This window comes from Carcharhinus amblyrhynchos, unplaced genomic scaffold (assembly GCF_965287045.1).
Source record: "Carcharhinus amblyrhynchos unplaced genomic scaffold, sCarAmb.v2.hapA scaffold_494, whole genome shotgun sequence".
Taxonomy (NCBI): domain Eukaryota; kingdom Metazoa; phylum Chordata; class Chondrichthyes; order Carcharhiniformes; family Carcharhinidae; genus Carcharhinus; species Carcharhinus amblyrhynchos.
In genome coordinates, this window is record NW_027650234.1 from 109,748 (window position 1) to 130,603 (window position 20,856).

A 20,856-nucleotide genomic window follows, 5' to 3' on the forward strand; every position below is an offset into this window, starting at 1 on the left:
GAAATGGTTTAAATGATGAACTTGTCAAAACAAGTTCAGCAAAGAAAGATGTCCAATTAAATCTTGATGAAGTGCAAGCTTTGGAAGTTACTAGAAAGCATTGTGGGACGGAATTGCCTGAAAACTGAATCAGCAAAAAAACCAGGAATCTGAACAACATGGAGGATGTGGAAATGGAAATCCAGACTTTCCAAGCAGAACAGAGAAACCCTGCCACAGAGTGACAATCTAACGCCTCAGACCCTGCCCCAACACACCTCACATACCTGTCCACACCCTACCCTCCCTTCCCCGACACCCCCCACATCCTCCCTTCCCCGACACCCCCCACACCCTCCCTTCCCAGACACGCCCCACACCCTCCCTTCCCCGACACCCCCCACACCCTCCCTTCCCCGAAACCCCCCACACCCTCCCTTCCACGACACCCCCACACCCTCCCTTCCATGACACCCCCCCCACACCCTCCCTTCCCCCACACCCCCCACACCCTCCCTTCCCCGAAACCCCCCACACCCTCCCTTCCCCCACACCCCCCACACCCTCCCTTCCACCACACCCTCCCTTCCCCCACACCCCCCCACACCCTCCCTTCCCCCACACCCCCCCCACACCCTCCCTTCCCCCACACCCCCCACACCCTCCCTTCCCCCACACCCTCCACGCCCTCCATTCCCCCACACCCTCCCTTCCCCCACACCCCCCACGCCCTCCCTTCCCCCACACCCCCCCACGCCCTCCCTTCCCCCACACCCCCCCACGCCCTCCCTTCCCCCACACCCCCCCACGCCCTCCCTTCCCCCACACCCCCCCACGCCCTCCCTTCCCCCACACCCCCCCACGCCCTCCCTTCCCCCACACCCCCCCACGCCCTCCCTTCCCCCACACCCCCCCACGCCCTCCCTTCCCCCACACCCCCCCACGCCCTCCCTTCCCCCACACCCCCCCACGCCCTCCCTTCCCCCACACCCCCCCACGCCCTCCCTTCCCCCACACCCCCCCACGCCCTCCCTTCCCCCACACCCCCCCACGCCCTCCCTTCCCCCACACCCCCCCACGCCCTCCCTTCCCCCACACCCCCCCACGCCCTCCGTTCCCCCACAACCCCCCCACGCCCTCCCTTCCCCGACACCCCCCACACCCTCCCTGCCCCCACACCCCACTTCCCCCCACACCCCACACACCCTCCCTTCCCCCACACCCCCCCACACCCTCCCTTCCCCGACACCCTCCCTTCCCCGATACCCCCCAACACCCCCCCACGCCCTCCCTTCCCTTCCCCGACACACCCCCCCACACCCACACACCCCCCACACCCTCCCTTCCCCGACACACCCCCCCACACCCTCCCTTCCCCGACACACCCACCCCACACCCTCCCTTCCCCGACACACCCCCCCACACCCTCCCTTCCCCGACACACCCCCCCACACCCTCCCTTCCCCGACACACCCCCCCACACCCTCCCTTCCCCGACACACCCCCCCACACCCTCCCTTCCCCGACACACCCCCCACACCCTCCCTCCCCCGACACCCCCCCCCACACCCTCCCTTCCCCGACACACCCCCCCCACACCCTCCCTTCCCCGACAAACCCCCCCCACACCCTCCCTTCCCCGACACACCCCCCCACACCCTCCCTTCCCCGACACACCCCCCCACACCCTCCCTTCCCCGACACACCCCCCCCACACCCTCCCTTCCCCGACACACCCCCACACACCCTCCCTTCCCCGACACCCCCTCCCTTCCCCGACACCCTCTGCACCCTCCCCCGACACACCCCCCCCTTCCCCGACACCCCCCCACACCCTCCCTTCCCCGACACCCTCTGCACCCTCCCTCCCCTCACCCCGTTCCCTTCCCTGACACACCCCCCCACACCCTCCCTTCCCCGACACACCCCTCAGGGTCCTTGTGCATGAGTCGCAAAAACCCAGCTTGCAGGTGCAGCATATGGTCAGGAAGGCAAATGGGATGCTGGCCTTCATAGCAAGGGGGATTGAATATAAAAGTAGGGAGGTCTTGCTGCGGCTGTATAGGGCATTGGTGAGGCCGCAGCTGGAGTACTGTGTGCAGTTTTGGGCGCCATACTTACACAAGGATATTTTGGCCTTGGAGGGAGTGCAGAGGAGGTTTACTAGGCTGATGCCGGAGTTGAGGGGGTTGAGCTATGAGGAGAGGCTGAATCAACTAGGCTTGTACTCGTTAGAGTTTAGAAGAATGAGGGGAGATCTCATTGAGACATATAAGATGATGAATGGGATGGATAGGATAGAGGTGGAGAGACTCTTCCCGCTCAGAAAGGACAGTAGGACTAGGGGGCACAGCCTCAAGATAAAGGGGGGGCGGTTTAGAACGGAGTTGAGGAAGAACTTCTTCACTCAAAGGGTGGTGAATCTCTGGAATTCTCTGCCCGTTGAGGTGGTGGAGGCTGCCTCGCTAAATATTTTTAAAACGCGGGTTGATGGGTTTTTGATAAGCGAGGGGATTAAGGGTTATGGGGAGAGGGCGGGGCAGGCTCGAAGGGCTAGATGGCCTACTCCTGCTCCTATTTCTTATGTTCACTCTTCAGTCTTATGTTCTTATGTTCACCGTCCTCCCCCCACCTTCCCTTCCCCAACACCCCCTTACATCCTCCTTCCCTGACACCTCCCTACCCCCCAGATACAAAATTGGCTTCTTGACAAAAGGCAGAGGGTGGTTGTAGAGAGTTGTTTTTCAAACTGGAGGTCTGTGACCAGCGGTGTGCCTCAGGGATCAGTGCTAGGCCCACTGTTGTCATTTATATTAATGATTTGGATGAGAATATAGGGGGCATGGTTAGTAAGTTTACAGATGACACCAAGATTGGTGGCATAGTGGACAGTTAAGAAATTTATCTTCAATTGCAACGGGATCTTGATCAATATTTATAAGACCCTAGTCAGACCCCACTTGGAGTACTGTGTGTAATTCCACTGGTTGGCACAACATCGAGGGCCGAAGGGCCTGTACTGTGCTGTAATGTTCTATGTTCTGGTTGCCTCATTACAAGAAAGACGTGGAAGCTATTGAGAGGGTGCAGAGGAGATTTACAAGGATGTTGCCTGCGTTGGGAGGCATGCCTTATGAGGATAGGTTGAGGGAACTCAGTCTTTTCTCCCTGGAGAGACGAAGGTTGAGAGGCGACCTGATAGAGGTTTATAAAATGTTGAGAGGAATAGATAGGGTGGATTCTCGGAGGCTATTTCCCAGGGCTGAAATGGTCACTACGAGAGGACACAGGTTTAAGGTGCTGGGGAGCGGGTACAGAGGAGATGTCAGGGGTAAGTTTTTCACTCAGAGGGTGGTGAGTGAGTGGAATCGGCTGCCGTCGGTGGTGGTAGAGGCGAACTCACTGGGGTCTTTTAAGAGACTTCTGGATGAGTATATGGGATTTAATGGGATTGAAGGTTATAGGTCGGCCTAGTAGGTAGGGATATGATCAGTTCAACTTGTGGGCCGAAGGGCCTGTTTGTGCTGTAGTGTTCTATGTTCTAATTGGGCCAGTGGACTGACGAAAGGCAGATGGAGTTTAATTTAGACAAATGTGAGATAAAGCATTTTGGTAGATTGAATCAGGGCTGGATTTACTCAGTTAATCATAGGGTTTTGGGGAGAGTTACAGAATAGAGATCTAGGGGTACATGTTCATAGCTCCTTGAAAGTGGAGTCACAGGTGGACAGAGTGGTGAAGAAAGCATTCAGCATGCTTGGTTTCATCGGTCAGAACATTGAATACAGGAGTTGGGACGTCTTGCTGAAGTTGTACAAGACATTGGAAAGGCCACACTTGAAATATTGTGTATAGTCCTGGTCACCCTATTATAGAAAGGATATTATTAAACTAGAAAGAGTGATGAAAAGATTTACTAGGATGCTCCCAGGACTTGATGGATTGAGTTATAAGGAGAGGCTGGATAGACTGGGACTTTTTTCTCTGGAGTGTAGGAGGCTGCGGGATGATCTCATTGAGGTCTATAAAATAATGAGGGGCATAGACAAGGTTGATAGTCAATATCTCTTCCCAAAGGTAGGGGAGTCTAAAACTAGAGGGAATAGGTTTAAGGTGAGAGGGGAGAGATACAAAAGTGTCCAGAGGGGCAATATTTTCACACAGAGAGTGGTGAGTGTCTGGAACGAGCTGCCAGAGGCAGTAGTAGAGGCGGGTACAATTTTACCTTTTAAAAAGCATTTACATAGTTACATGGGTACAATGGGTATTGAGGGATATGGGCCAAATGCGGGCAATTGGGATTAGTTTAGGGGTTTAAAAATAAGGGCAGCATGGACAAGATGGGTTAAAGGGCTTGTTACTGTGCTGTAAACGTCTATGACTCTATACCTGTCCTCCCCCCATCCTCGACACCCGCGCCCTCAATACCTGTCCTCTCTCCCCACCCTCTCTTGTTCAATACCCCCCCACACTCTCCCTCTCGATACCCAACCATACCCTCTCCCCCAGAAATCACCCTCCCCAAAGTCGCTCACCCCCACTCTCCCTCAGCCCCATTCTCTCATCGAATCCCACTTTGCCACCTTCCCTTCCATCCTCTTGCCCCAATCACTCATCACCCCTCTCCCATCCCCAATACTAACTGGAAGCAAGGATGTCTCTCTCAGGTGTTTCAAATCTGGAATACAAGGGGCTCATACCCACTGATGAAAGCCCCTGGAATTCTGTCAAATCATGGTTGGTGGTCCTCGCCCTGGACCCCACCCCAGTTCTCTCTCATATCTCTAGCACCCACACCTACCCTCTGCTGCCAATTCCTGACTAACTGGCTGGTTGTACTGCAGGCTTGCGACGGACTGAAAAGATTGAGTATGTGGACATTAAGAAAGAGGATGTGTTGGAAATTTTGAACAGCATCAAGATAGATAAGTCGCCGGGACCAGATGGGATGTACCCCAGGTGGGAGGCGAGGGAAGAGATTGCAGAGCCTCTGGCAATGATCTTTGCATCATTGATGGAGACGGGAGAGGTTCCGGAGGATTGCGGATGTGCTTCTTATATTCAAAAAAGGGAATAGGGATAGCCCAGGAAATTACCAACCAGTGAGTCTAACCTCAGTGGTTGGTAAGCTGATGGAGAAGATCCTGAGGGACAGGATTTATGAACATTTAGAGAAGTTTAGAATGCCCAAAAGTAGTCAGCATGGCTTTGTCAAAGGCAGATCATGCCTTACGAGCCTGTTTGGGTTCTTTGAAAATGTGACTAAACACATTGACGAAGGAAGAGCAGTGGATGTGGTTTATATGGACTTCAGCAAGACATTTGATAAGGTCCCCCATGCAGGACTACTTGAGAAAGTGAGAGGGCATGGGATCCAAGGGGCTGTTGCCTTGTGGATCCAGAACTGGCTTGCCTGCAGTAGGCAGAGAGCGGTTGTAGATGGGTCTTTTTCTGCATGGAGGTCAGTCACCAGCGGAGTGCCCCAGGGATCTGTTCTAGGACCCTTGCTGTTTGTAATTTTCATAAATGACCTGAATGAGGAAGTGGAGGGATGGGTTGGTAAGTTTGCCGATGACGTGAAGGTTGGTGGTGTTGTGGAAAGTCTGGAGGGATGTCAGAAGTTGCAGTGTGACATAGATAGGATGCAAGACTGGGCGGAGAAGTGGCAGATGGACTTCAACCCAGATAAATGTGTGGTGGTCCATTTTGGTAGGACCAATGGGATGCAGGAGTACAATATCAAGGGTAGGAGTCTTAGCAGTGTAGAGGATCAGAAGGATCTTGGGGTCTGGGTCCATAGGACTCTTAAATTGGCTTTGTAGGTAGAGGATGTGGTTAAGAAGGCGTATGGTGTACTGGCCTTCATCAATCGAGGAATTGAGTTTAGGAGTCAGGAGGTAATTCTGCAGTTGTATAAGACCCTGGTCAGACCCCACTTGGAGTACTGTACTCAGTTCTGGTCACCTCATTACAGGAGGGATGTGGAAGCTATTGAAAAGGTGCAGAGGAGATTTACAAGGATGTTGCCTGGATTGGGTGGCATGCCTTATGAGGATTGGTTGAGGGAGCTCGGTCTTTTCTCCTTCGAGAGACAAAGGATGAGAGGTGACCTGATAGAGGTGTATAAGATGCTGAGAGGTATTGATCAGGTGGATTCTCAGAGGCTTCTCCCCAGGGCTGAAATGGTTGCTACGAGAGGACACAGGTTTAAGGTGCTGGAGAGTAGGTACAGAAGAGATGTTAGGGGTAAATTTTTCACTCAGAGGGTGGTGAGTGAGTGGAATCAGCTGCCGTCGGTGGTGGTGGAGGCAAATTCGATAGGGTCTTTTAAGAGACTTCTGGATGAGTACATGGGATTTAATAGGATTGAAGGTTATTGGTAAGCCTAGATATGATCAACATAACTTGTGGGCCGAAGAGCGTGTTTGTGCTGTAGTTTTTCTATGTTCTAACTCGGTGTTTGATTGGGGAACAGCTGTAATCCTGCCTAATGTTCAGGTTCTATTGCAGTGAAATGAACTATACATTTACAATCACTGCACAGAAGCTGGGCTGTTAAAGGAATGTACATCGACAGCTCTGGTTAAACAGTGTTTTACTGACAGGATGGTGATCACCGTTAACACTGGCACATTGGATTCTGATAACTGTGTCTCCATTAACTGAAACTGAATTTAACTTTTGTTTGTAAAAGAAGATTTTTGCCACGAGATAATGAAGCAATGACTTTGGCACATTGAGAAAATTGAGGCACAACTTCCTCAACATCAGGAAACCCCGGCTGAGACTGACCGCACCCAACAATGCTGCTTTCCAATAAATATCAGTAAAAATCCAAACATCAGCAAACAGACAAACATTGTCTCTGTGATCAATTCAATATCTTAACAGTATTTCCCACTAAAAAGGTTCCAGTAATGTTTGTTGATATAAATGACAAATACTTTGAGGGAAAAATCCCCTTGTCAAAAAAAGGTCAATCTGGCTTGAAACAAGGAAGAGGTTTTGTTTGTTTAGATTGTCAGAGATAGTAGCAGCATTGGGATCAGAGTGAGAATGGGAGGCACAGTCAGGCAGCCTCCACTCGTCTTCATGTTGCAGTCTTGACCCATCCATCCTCGATAACAGCGGCACTGAAACTTCTCCCGGAACTGGTTGATATCTCTCTTTGCCAAGGCTCCAGTCACCACCAGCTCACTTCCTCCAGTCACAGTGTGGATTTGGAAACTGTCTGCATTGAGGTGGAGGTAAGCATCAGATTGGCTGTCCCTCCGCTCACATCGGCCATGGCCTTGGCACAGAGTCTGGCTACACAACTGTGCGGCCGTGGTGACATTCAGGACATAATGACCAAAATCACCTTCCAGATAATTCTTCAACTTTTCGCAGTGATCCTAAAGGAGGAAAGAGAACCAGGGTTTACATAATTCAGAACAGTCAAAGTCCAACGCCCCGGGATCACCGCGGTGGGGTGGGGGAATGGTTACAGGGATAGGGCAGAGGGGAGGGCCTGGGTAAGATGATCTTTCTAAAGTTAAAGTTTATTTATTTATCTCAATTAGGCTTTTATCAACAGATCCAAAAGTGTGCGGGTTAGGTTGATTGGCCATGCTAAAATTGCCCCTTAGTGTCTTGAAATGCATAGGTTAGAGGGACTAATGGGTAAATATGTAGAGATATAGGGTAAGGCATGTGGGATTGTGGTCAGTGCAACTCAATGGGCCAAATGGCCTCTTTCTGCACTGTAAGGTTTCTATGGTTCTATCAATACTGCAATGAAGTTACTGTGAAACTCCCCTAGTCGCCACACTCCGGCACCTGTTTGGGTACACAAAGAGAATTTAGCACGGCCATTGCATCTAACCAGCACATCTTTCAGAGTGTGGGAGAAAACCAGAGCACCCAGAGGGAACTCAAGCAGACACGAGGAGAATGCGCAGACTCCACACAAAGTGACCCAAGCTGGAAATCAAACCTGGGTACCTGGTGCTGTGACACAGCAGTGCTAACCACTGTACCATCGTGCTGCCATGGCGACTCAGTGCAGACTTGATGGGCCAAATGACCTCCTTTTGCTCTGTAGGGTTTTTATGATAAAAAACAGGTGAGAGACTGGGAATTCTGTAGTGAGTAACTCACCTCCTGACTCCCCAAAACCTGTCCATTATCTACAAGGCACAAGCCAGGAGTGTGATGGAATACTGTCCTCTTGCCGGATGGGGGCAGCTCCAACAACACTCAAGAGGTTCAACACTATCCAGGACAAAGCAACCCACTTGATTGCTACCCCTTCCACAAACATTCAATCCTTCAGCCACTGACGCTGTGTGTACCATCTACAAGATTCTCTGCAGCAACTCACTAAGGTTCTTCAAAACAACACCTTCCAAACCAACGTCCACTACATCTAGAAGGACATGGGCAGCAGATACCTGGGAACATCTCTATCTGGAGGGTCCCTTTCAAGTCACAGACCATCTTGACTTGGAAACATATCACCATTCCTTCGCTGTTGCTGGGTCAAAATCCTGGAAATCCCTCCCTTCCAGCACTATGGGTGTACCTACACCTCTGGGACTGCAGCGATTCAAGGCGGCAGCTCACCATCACCTTAAGAGGCAATTAGGGATGGGTAATAAATGCTGGCCTAGTAAGCAATGCCCACATTCTGTAAATGAACAAAAAAGATAGTCATAGAGGTTTACAGCATGGAAACAGGCCCTTCAGCCCAACTTGTCCATGCTGCTCTTTTTTTTAAACCCCTAAGCTAGTCCCAGTTGCCCTCATTTGGCCCATATCCCTTGATACCTATCGTATCCATGTAACTATGTAAATGCTTTTTAAAAGACAAAATTGTACCTGCCTCTACTACTACCTCTGGCAGCTTGTTTCAGACATTCACCACTTTTTGTGTGAAAATATTGCCCCTCTGGACACTTTTGTATCTCTCCCCTTAAACCAATGCCCTCTAGTTTTAGACTCCCCTACCTTTGGGAAATGATATTGACTATCTACCTTGTCTATGCCCCTCATTACTTTACAGACCTCTATAAGATCACCTCTCAGCCTCCTATACTCCAGAGAAAAAAGTCCCAGTCTATCCAGCCTCTCCTTATAACTCAATCCATCAAGTCCCGGTAGTGTCCTAGTAAATCTTTTCTGCACTCTTTCTAGTTTAATAATATCCTTTCTATGATAGTGACCAGAACTGTACACACTAATCCAAGTGTGGCCCTACCAATGTCTTGTACAACTTCAACAAGACGTCCCAACTCCTGTATTCAACGTTCTGACCAATGAAACCAAGCATGCCGAATGCTTTCTTCACCACTCTGTCCACCTGTGACTCCACTTTCAAGGAGCTATGAACATGTACTCCAGATCTCTTTGCTCTGTAACTCTCCCCAACGCCCTACTATTAACTGAGTAAGTCCTGCCCTGGTTCAATCTACCAAAATGCATCACCTCGCATTGTCTAAATTAAACTCAGTCTGCCATTCATCAGCCCACTGGCCCAATTGATCAAGATACATTGCAATCTGAGATAACCTTCTTCACTGTCCACTATGCCACCAATCTTGGTGTAATCTGCAAACTTACTAACCATGCCCCCTATATTCTCATCCAAATCATTAATATAAATGACAAATAACAGTGGGCCCAGCACTGATCCCTGAGGCACACCACTGGTCACAGGCCTCCAGTTTGGAAAACAACCCTCTACAACCATCCTCTGACTTCTGTCATTAGCCAATTTTGTATCCAATTATATACCTCGCCCTGGATCCCATGAGATTTAATCTTATGCAAGATGGGTGGGAACCACACCATTGTGAAGACATTTGGAAGATTGAGAGCCAAAAGGCTAATAATTACCTTACTGTTACTGTAATCTGCATCTCCCCAGAATATGATGCCAGCTGCTCCAAGGGCTGCCGTCTCTCCAATCGTTGTGATGAGGTCTTGCTATTTAAAAGAGAGACCACAGAATTAAAGATTCAAAATTGATGTGGCCCCTCCCTGACCATGAGTACATTGATACTGACTCTTCCCAAAGCCCCTTATTCATAGAACAAAGAACAAAAATACAGCACAGGAACAGGCCCTTCGGCCCTCCAAGCCCATGCAGATCATGATGCCATAATCAAATTTAAAAAGCCTTCTGTCCTCGGTCCGTATCCCTCTATTCCTCCCCTATCCATGTATCCATCCAAATGCCTCTTCAATGTTGCTAATGTGCCTGCTTCCACCACCTCCTCTGGCAGTGCATCCAGGCACCTACCACTTTTTGCATGAAAAACTTCCCCTGTACAACTCCCTTAAACTCCCCCCCCTCATCCTGAACTTGTGCTCCCTTGTAATTGGCACTTCCACCCTGGGAAAAAGCCTCTGGTCTATCCACCTTGTTTACGCCGCTCATCATTTTGTAGCGCTCTATCAGATCTCCCCTCAGCCTCCATCTTTCCAGTGACAACAATCCTAGTTTATTTAACCTCTCCTCATAGTCAACACCCTCGAGACCAGGCAACATCCTGGTGAACTTTCTTTGCACTTTCTCCAAAGCTTCCACATACTTCTGCTAGTGCGGTGACCAGAACTGCATGCAGTACTCCAAATAATTCCTAACCAAGATTTTATATAGCTGCAACATAATTTTCCAACTCCTGTATTCAATGTCACAGCCAATGAAGGCAAGCATGCCATATGCCTTCTTAAATCACCTTGGCCACCTGTGTTGCCACTTTTAAGGAACTGTGGACCTGCACACCTGCACATCCAGATCCCTCTGTATGTTAATGTTCCTAAGGGTTCTGCCATTTACAGTATAATTCACACCTAAACTTGATCCTCAAAAATGCATCACCTCACATTTGTCTGGATTAAACTCCATCTATTTCTGTGCCCAAATCTTCAACCTATCTATTTCTGTTGTATCCTCTAACAATCCCCTGCACTATCAGCAGCTCCACCAATCTTCATGTCATCTATAAATTTATTAATCAGATCACCCACATCTTTCTCCAAATTATTTATATATATGCACACACAGACATTACAAACAACAGAGGTCCCAGCGCTGACTCCTGCTCAAACCTGAAAGTATTTGCAAACTATTTGAGTATGCAGACACCAGGCAGTGCACTCACTGATATTCAGTGAGGTTTGAGGACTGACTGAATCCTTTTCCACAGTGAGAGTTACTGAACAGCCTCAGAGTCCAGCTGTATCACCAGGGCAACAAGCACAAGAGTGCACAAGGCAGGAAGATCAAGAGGGCAGGAGAGAGAGAGTACAAGGGTGTAAGAGTGTGAATGAGTATGTCAAGAACAGAAGGTTGGTCAGGGCAAGATTAGGGCCAGTTACAGACAGCAGGGGGAAGTTGTGTGTGGAACCGGAGGAGATTGGAGAAGTATTGAACCAATATTTCTCTTCGGTGTTCACGCAGGGGGACATGAATATAGCTGAGGAGGACATTGGGTCGCAGGGGTGTAAAATAGAAAGTATTACGGTTGATAAAGAGGATGTGCTGGAAATTCTTGAGGGGCTGAAAATAGATAAGTCCCCTGGTCCGGATGGGATCTACCCTAGGATTCTCTGGGAGGCTAGAGAGGTGATTGCAGAGCCTCTGGCTCAGATCTTCAGGTCGTCATTGGTCTCTGGTGTAGTCCCGGAGGATTGGAGGATAGCGAATGTTGTCCCATTGTTTAAGAAGGGGAACAGAGACTTTGCCGGGAATTATAGACCGGTGAGTCTTACTTCTGTTGTGGGCAAGGTTTTAGAAAAAATTATTAGGGATAGGATTTATAGTTATTTGGAGTGTAATGAATTGATTAGAAATAGTCAGCATGGTTTTGTAGCAGGTAGGTCGTGCCTTACTAACCTTATTGAGTTTTTTGAGAAGGTGACCAAAGAGGTGGATGGGGGTAAGGCAGTTGACGTGGTATACATGGATTTTAGTAAGGCGTTCGATAAGGTTCACCATGGTAGGCTTCTGCAGAAAATGCAGATGTATGGGATTGTGGGTAATCTAGGAAGTTGGATCAGGAATTGGCTATCAGATAGGAGACAGAGGGTGGTGGTGGATGGTAAATATTCATCATGGAGTGCAGTTACGAGTGGTGTGCCTCAGGGATCTGTTTTGGGGCCACTGTTGTTTGTAATTTTTATTAATGATCTGGATGAGGGTATAGTTGGGTGGATTAGTAAATTTGCTGATGACACCAAAGTTGGAGGTGTGGTAGATTGTGAGGAAGGGTGTCATAGTCTGCAGGGAGACTTAGATAGGTTGCAGAGCTGGGCCGAGAGGTGGCGGATGGAATTTAATGCGGAGAAGTGTGAGGTAATTCACTTTGGTAGGAGCAACAGATGTGTCGAGTATAGGGCTAACGGGAGGACTTTGAATAGTGTGGATGAACAGAGGGATCTAGGTGTGTGTGTACATAGATCCCTGAAAGTTGGGAATCAAGTAGATAAGGTTGTCAAGAAGGCGTACGGTGTCTTGGCGTTTATTGGTAGGGGGATTGAATTTAGGAGTCGCAGTGTAATGTTGCAACTGTACACTACTCTAGTGCGGCCGCACTTGGAGTACTGTGTGCAGTTCTGGTCCCCGCATTACAAGAAGGATGTGGAGGCGTTGGAGAGGGTGCAGAGGAGGTTTACTAGGATGTTGCCTGGTATGGTGGGGAGGTCCTATGAGGAGAGACTGAGGGATCTAGGGTTGTTTTCGTTGGGAAGAAGGCGGCTAAGAGGGGATCTTATTGAAACATATAAGATGATTAGGGGTTTAGATAGGGTGGATAGTGATAGCCTTTTTCCTCGGATGGAGAAAGCTAGCACGAGGGGGCATGACTTTAAATTAAGGGGGGGTAGCTACAGGACGGATGTCAGGGGTAGGTTCTTTACCCAGCGGGTGGTGAGGGATTGGAATGCCCTGCCTGCTGCAGTTGTAGATGCGTCTAGTTTGGGGGCGTTTAAGAGATCTCTGGATAGGTTTATGGACGAAAAGGGATTGGTATAGGCTAGTGGGTCATTGTTTTTGTAACTGGTCGGCGCAACATCGTGGGCCGAAGGGCCTGTTCTGCGCTGTAATGTTCTATGTTCTATGTTCTATGAAGCAGAGGAGGAGAGCACGTGACTAACCGACAGGTTGAGAGTGTGCTTGCAAGGTGGGGGAGGAAAGAGTCTGAGAGCCTTGGAGACTAACAGAATCCAATTGGAGGTCAGAGAGAGACTAAGACTGATTGGAAATGTGACAGATGGAATTCAGATACGAGGCCTGCCTCTGTCAATCTGTGAAAGATAAATCAGAAATCCTTCTTAATGGTGAGAAACAAGGAATTGTGGTGTGGGAAAGTGATTTGGGTTCTTACGTGCAAGCTGATGTACAGGTACTGAAAATAATCCAACAAACCAATGGAATGTTGGCCTTTCTCCCAGGTACCTGGAATTTAAAGGGAAGGAACTGATGTTTCAGTTCCACAGAGACTTGGGCTCCGCCTGGAGTATCCGAGTTCAACTCTGGGCTCTGCACCTTAAGAGTGGAAGCAGCACAAATTCCCAGGAATTAGCCAGGGTTAAGGAGGTTAGGAAATAAGGACTGATCGTATTTGAGAAGGGAAGACTGATTTTACTCACATTCTTCCACTGGATTTGTTGCCCTTGAACTGAGTGGTTTGCTAGGCCATAAGATATAGGAGCAGAATTAGGCTCTCAGCCCATCAAGTCTACATCACCATTCAATCCTGGCTGATATATTTTTCATCCTCATTCTCCTGCCTTTCCCCCATAACCCCTGAGCCCCTTATTAATCAAGAACCTATCTACCTCTGTCTTAAAGACACTCAATGATCTGGCCTCCACAGCCTTCTGCGGCAAAGAGTTCCACAGATTCTCTACTCTCTGGCTGAAGAAATTCCTCATCTCTGTTTTAAAGGATCGTCCTTTTAGCCTGAGGTTGTGCCCTCTGGTTCTGGCTTTTCCTATCAGTGGAAACATCCTCTCTACGTCCACTCTATCCAGGACAATATCCTGTAAGTTTCAATAAGATCCTCCCAATCCTTCTAAATTTCAACGAGCATAGACCGAGTCCAAATTTGGCATATTAGCTACAATTCTCACCAGCTTTTTCAGATGCACCATAGAAAGCGTTCTTTCTGGTTGTATCACAGCTTGGTATGGGCTCCTGCTCTGCCCAAGACCGCAAGGAACTACAAAAGGTTGTGAATGTAGCCCAATCCGTCACACAAACCAGCCTCCCATCCATTGACTCTGTCTACACTTCCCGCTGCCTCAGCAAAGCAGCCAGCATAATTAAGGACCCCACGCACCCCGGACATTCCCTCTTCCACCTTCATCCATCAAAAAAAGATACAAAAGTCTGAGGTCACGTACCAACCGATTCAAGAACAGCTTTTTCCCTGCTGCTGTCAGACTTTTGAATGAACCTACCTTGGATTAAGTTGATCTTTTTCTGCACCCTAGCGAATACTGTAACACCATATTCTACACTCTTTTGTTTTCTTCTCTATGAATGGTATGCTTTGTCCATATAGCGTGCAAGAAACAATACTTTTCACTATATGCTAATAATAAATAGCAGGCAATAACAAATCAAATCAAATTTTCATCTGTTTCTCATATGACAAGCTCTTCATTCCAGGGATCATTCTTGTGAACTTCCTCTGGACCCTTTCCAAGGCTAGCACATCCTTCCTTAGATTTGGAGCCCAAAACTGCTCACAATTCTCCAAATGAACCTTCACAGCCTCAGAAGTACATTCCTACTCTTGTATTCTAACCCTCTCGATATGAATGCGAGCATTGCATTTGCCTTCCTAACTGCCGACTGAACCTGCACATTAACCTTAAGAGAATCTTGAACAAGGACTCCCAAGTCCCTTTGTGTTTCTGATTTCCTAAGCATACCATTTAGAAAAGTCTATGCCTCCATTCCACCTTCCAAAGTGCAAAACTCCACACTTTTCCATATTGTGTTCCATCTGCCACTTCTTGCCCACTCTCCGAACCTGTCCAAGTCCTTCTGCAGCCCCCCACTTCCTCAATACTGTCTCTCCACGTAACTTTGTATCATCTGCAAACTTAGCAACAGTGCCTTCAGTTCCTTCTCCTAAATCATTAATGTATATTGTGAAAAGTTGTGGTCCCAGCACTGGCCCCTTAGGTTCACCATACCATGACTGCCATCCTGAAAAAGACTCCTTTATCCCCACTTTGCCTTCTGCCAATCAGCCAATCCTCTGTCTATGCCAGATCTTACCTTTAGATCTTAACACCATGGGCTCTTACCTTATTTAACAGTCTCCTATTCAGCACCTTGTCGAAGGCATTCTGGAAATAGAAATAAATCACATCCACTGGTTCTCCTTTATCTAACTTCCTTGTTACTGCCTCTGATTTGTCAGACATGACCTCCCCTTAATGAAGCTGTGCTGACTCAGTCCTATTTTATCCTGCACTTCCAAGTACTCTGCAATCTCATCTTTAATAATAGACTCTAAAATCTTGCCAATGACTGAAGCCGGGCTAACTGGCCTACAATTTCCCTTCTGCTGCCTCTCTCCCTTCTTAAATGAACCACATTGCTCTGGGTCTGGAGTCACATGTACAGCCAGACAAAGTAGGAATGGCGGATTTCCCTCCCTAAAGGACATTAGTGAAGCAGATTGGTTTTTAATGAGAGTTTTATGGGGGTGTTTGATGGGGATCGTATAAAGGGAGATTTACTCTATACCGAGCTGCAGAGTACTGGTGATTGACATTGTGCTGAAGTTGAATATTTCTTTTTTGGGAAGAGTTTGCATACCTGGGTTAGCATGTTGACAGTGTAAGTGTAAGTGGGTCGTGAATAGACAAACACAGGCAGGGAGAAATTGGTGCTGTGAAGTTCAGACACTCTCAGTGCCTCCTTGATCCGGAATCGGACAAACTTTGTGGCGCTGTTGGAGGAACGCAGCATGGAATCCAGGTAAATGGAAGGGTAAATGGCTGTGCTGTTAGTCCATAGCCACCTGAGCAAGTCATTGCGAGATACCTCCACGTCAGGGCAACGACCTGTATAATTGGCCATGTTGTTTTTATAGTCATGGTTATAGCAGTCTGGGAACAAATAAAAACCCCACATACTGTGTGGCCGTGAGTTCCTCGCCCTTCGTAGTGTCTCCACCATGAATTTTTGGGCTGACTGTTCAAACTCAAACTGTGCCTCCCTGTTGAGTTCACTCTCATTCCAGTCTGAGTGTCTTTCGGACACTAGGCGTCGAGAATTGTTCCGGTAAATCTGTTTGTCCTTCCAGTTTCGTATCCAGAGGGGTCTCCATTCCTCCCAATCAATCACTGCCAGACCTCTGGTGGTCCAGGACCGCATGTAACGCTCAATGTCCGAATCCATTGCAGACAGGTGCTGTAGGAGACTGCTGTTCTGCGGTACACCCCCATTCACAGCCTGATGCCCATTGTAGTAAGGGTATTTACCCAGCCTCTCCTTGTAGAAGATAGTTAGATTTTGGTTATAAAAGCCTTCATTTGGAGAGGAAACAATGTCAAACATGTCGAGGTTTAGAGTGACTGAATGTCGGATACAGTCCTGAGTTGGCGCATTCCACACTGCGACAAAAGGCTTGTTCCTAAATCGGGAGCTTTGCTTCAACTGAGTTTGACTCTTGGACACCAGGACGGTCACAATACAAGCCAGTACCCTGACAAAAGCGATGGTTCTTTGGCCCATGGCTTCACAGCCTCCCAATCACACACTCTCCTGTTTCTGGAGAAACTGTGGTTCCAGTTTAACCCCCACTCCAGATTCTGCAAAATAGAATAAACACACCAGTCAGAAACATCAGACCGAAAATCCTCCACAACCTCATACCAGAGTGTGCGATACACTGTCAGAAACAACCAGTTCCCCCCCTCACATTCCTCCTCATTTCGCAGCCCCGACCACTTCTCACACATTCCCCAGAGTCGTGCATGCGCTGACTCTCAGTGGGGTGAGGGTCGTGCACGCGCTGACTCTCAGTGGGGTGAGGGTCGTGCACGCGCTGACTCTCAGTGGGGTGAGGGTCGTGCACGCGCTGACTCTCAGTGGGGTAATTGCTCAGACATGAAACGTTCATTTTTTTTAGCATTCTTTTAGGGAATGTGGGCTTCACTCTGGACTGGTATTTGTTGCCCAGGTCTAATTGCCCCTGAACTGAGTGAACCATCATGACTTGGAAAGATACCCCTGTTCCTTCATAGCTGCTGTGTCAAAATCCTCCAATTTCTTCCCTAACAGCACCATGGGTGTACCTACACCTCATTCTGCATTGGTTCAAGGCAGCAGTTCACATACACCTTCTGAAGGGTAATTAGGAATGAGCAACAAATGCTGGTTTGGCCAGTGACGCCCACATTCCATGAATGAATAAAAATAAATAAATGCCAGTAACGCCCACAGTCCCAGGAAGAATATAAAGTCTGCTCTGCTCGTACAGAGACGTCTGTGGGAGACAGGAAAAAAATCAATGGTTCAAACAAGTTACCAACCTTCCCCCCTCCCCACTGTTTCCCATTTGTGTCTCTCTAACCCCAATTCCCACCCCTTTCCCAGCTGGAAAATCCCCAACACCCCTCAATTAGGCTTCAGGAAGTGGGGGCCAAGTGTCACAATCAGAGCAGATTGGTGAAGACTTGCTATCTTTGGTTGAAATTTTCTCTTCCTGCCTTTCAACATTAAATGTTAATAAATTTATTCTACATACCAGTCAGCACTACTTTAATCTTCCCAGTAAGAAGTCTCACAACACCAGGTTAAAGTCCAACAGGTTTATTTGGTAGCACAAGCCACTAGCTTTTGGAGCGCTGCCTCTTCATCAGGTGAATCGGAGTTCTGTTCACAAACGGGGCATATAAAGACACAAACTCAATTAACAAAATAATGGTTGGAATGTGAGTCTTTACAGGTAATCAAGTCTTAAAGGTATAATGTGAGTGGAGACAGGGTTAAGCACAGGTTACAGAGACATGTATTAAGAACATAAGAACACAAGAAATAGGAGCAGGAGTGGGCCATCTAGCCCTTCGAGCCTGCCCCGCCATTCAATAAGATCATGGCTGATCTGTCGTGGCTCAGTTCCACATTCTCGCCCTCTCCCCATAATCCTTAATCCCCTCTCTTACCAAAAACCCATCAACCCGCATCTTAAAAATATTGAGCGAGGCAGCCTCCACCACTTCAACAGGCAGAGAATTCCAGAGATTCACCACCCTTTGAGTGAAGAAGTTCCTCCTCAACTCCGTTCTAAACCGCCCCCCCTTTATCTTGAGGCTGTGCCCCCTAGTCCTACTGTCCTTTCTGAGCGGGAAGAGTCTCTCCACCTCTATCCTATCCATCCCATTCATCATCTTATATGTCTCAACGAGATCTCCCCTCATTCTTCTAAACTCTAACGAGTACAAGCCTAGTTGATTCAGCCTCTCCTCATAGCTCAACCCCCTCAACTCCGGTATCAGCCTAGTAAACCTCCTCTGCACTCTCTCCAAGGCCAAAATATCCTTGCGTAAGTGCGGCGACCAAAACTGCACACAGTACTCCAGCTGCGGCCTCACCAGTGCCCTATACAGCTGCAGCAAGACCTCCCTACTTTTATATTCAATCGCCCTCGCTATGAAGGCCAGCATCCCATTAGCCTTCCTAACCACCTGCTGCACCTGCAGGCTGGGTTTTTGCGACTCATGCACAAGGACCCCGAGGTCCCTCTGCACCGTCGCCTGCTGCAGTTTTTCGCCACGTAAGTAATAATCCTTCCTACCATTATTCCTACCAAAGTGGACCACCTCGCACTTGCCAACATTAAATTCCATTTGCCAGTTCCTGGCCCATTCGCCCAGCCTATCTAGATCCTTCTGCAGACTCTCCACACCCTCCGCGCAATTTGCTGTTCCACCAATCTTGCTGTCATCAGCAAATTTCGACACCATACACTCGGTTCCCTCCTCCAGACCATCTATTCTCTCCAGCCAGGACAGTTAGTGAGATTTTGCAAGCCCCAGGCAAGTCATGAGGGTTACAGATAGTGTGTCATGAACCCAAGATCCCGGTTGAAGCCATCCTCATGTGTGTGGAACTTCAGTTGCTGCTCAGTGAGGCTTAATCTTCCCAGACAGACGTGTCTGCACAGCCCAGCCCCACCACACACCCCTTCTGCCCCACCCTCACACACCCTCTATCCCCCAGGGCTGGAATACAAACAGAGCTAACCGAGCGGAGGATTCAGATGTGACTGTGGCAGAATTCTCCCAATTATTCACGGCTAAGAGCAGATCACAAACACAACTCGTCAGGAAAGACTGGTGGAGTTGATGAAATAACGGAGAGGGAGAGTTGCAAATAGCTGTTCACTTACTCTCAGCAAGGTAACCTCGCACAAGCTTCCACACTGATCACAAGAACCCAGTTCGATACTAAAACAGTTTCATTCCTCACAACAATCTGTGATCAAGGTCATTTCTCAAGGCTAGAAACTTGAAACTGGAGGTTTGACTGAAAGAAGATAGGAATCCAGCTCCTCAGACCCTACCTCCAGCAGACTGCCTTCCCTCTTCCTCCACAGCCCCCATCTCAAAAACCCTTCCAAATTCTGCACCTCCCTCTACCCTCCCTGGGCACCCACTCACTACAATAAATCCATTTTAAAATCTCGCCTGCTCCACGCTTTATTGTGTGATGTGTGAGAGTGTTTGTTCAGGGCGAGAGAACTCGACATACAGAGTCACAGCAAACCCGTGAAAAGTGCCTGATGCACTTTGACCTGATTTCTACATTTCAAAGAAATTCTACGTGTCAGATCACAGGCTGGAAGGAAGGCAGTGGTTCTGTAGCAGCTTGTATCTGAATGCTGAACTCTCTTGTCAGGGTGGGGGGCAGGGGGGTGCGCTAAACCCCAGAGGCAACCATTTGAAAAGGTGGAAGCTAAGAGAGGATAAGGGAGGGTGGAAGAAATTGCAGCTCTCTGGATGAAGAGATTTCTCCTTAATTCTCAATACAATTGATGAGTGATCATTATTTAATTACCCTGGTTGTGACCTGACTGCTGAGAGATTCTCCCCAACTCCTACCCTATCTTCCTCTCCCTCTGTCTCCCCTCATACTTTTGCATCCTCCCCAACCCCCTCCCCTCCCTCACCCCTCTCCCTCCCCCCATCTCTCCCCCTCTCCTCTCGCCCCATCCCCCCCTCTCTCCCCCTCCCTCCACCCACTCTCTCTCCCCCCTCCCCCCCACCCCTCCCCTCCGTCTCCCCCTCCCCCCACCCCTCCCCTCCGTCTCCCCCTCCCCCCCACCCCTCCCCTCTCCCCCCCAACCCTCCCCTCTCCCCCCCAACCCCCTCTCTCTCCCCCCTACCCCCCCTCTCCCCCACCCCTCCCCTCTCCCCCCACCCCCCCTCTCTCTCCCCCCTACCCCCCTCTCTCCCCCACCCCTCCCCTCTCCCCCCACCCCCCTCTCTCTCCCCCCTCCCCCCCACCCCCCTTCTCTCACCCCCCCCACCCCCCTCTCTCTCTCTCCCCCCCACCCCCCTCTCTCTCTCCCCCCCCCCGCCCCCTCTCTCTCTCCCCCCCCCGCCCCCTCTCTCTCTCCCCCCCCCCCGCCCCCCTCTCTCCTCCCCCCCCCCCCGCCCCCTCTCTCTCCCCCCCCCCGCCCCCTCTCTCTCTCCCCCCCCCGCCCCCTCTCTCTCTCCCCCCCCCCGCCCCCTCTCTCTCTCCCCCCCCCCGCCCCCTCTCTCTCTCCCCCCCCCGCCCCCTCTCTCTCTCCCCCCCCCGCCCCCTCTCTCTCTCCCCCCCCGCCCCCTCTCTCTCTCCCCCCCGCCCCCTCTCTCTCTCCC

The 20,856-nt window shown here is 49.5% G+C and overlaps 1 protein-coding gene across 1 annotated transcript; it reads right to left on the reverse strand.

Moving 5' to 3' along the window:
- Nucleotides 1-6,557: 6,557 nt before the first annotated feature.
- Nucleotides 6,558-20,076, reverse strand: hyal2a (hyaluronidase 2a). Its single transcript, XM_080183953.1, has 5 exons — nt 19,383-20,076; nt 17,739-17,866; nt 15,803-16,800; nt 9,856-9,945; nt 6,558-7,373 (listed from the first exon to the last, which is right to left on the reverse strand). Exons 3-5 carry the CDS (start codon nt 16,721-16,723, stop codon nt 6,993-6,995), a joined length of 1,392 nt encoding a protein of 463 aa, XP_080040079.1. The 5' UTR covers nt 16,724-16,800; nt 17,739-17,866; nt 19,383-20,076; the 3' UTR covers nt 6,558-6,992.
- Between the last annotated feature and the right edge of the window lie 780 nt (nt 20,077-20,856).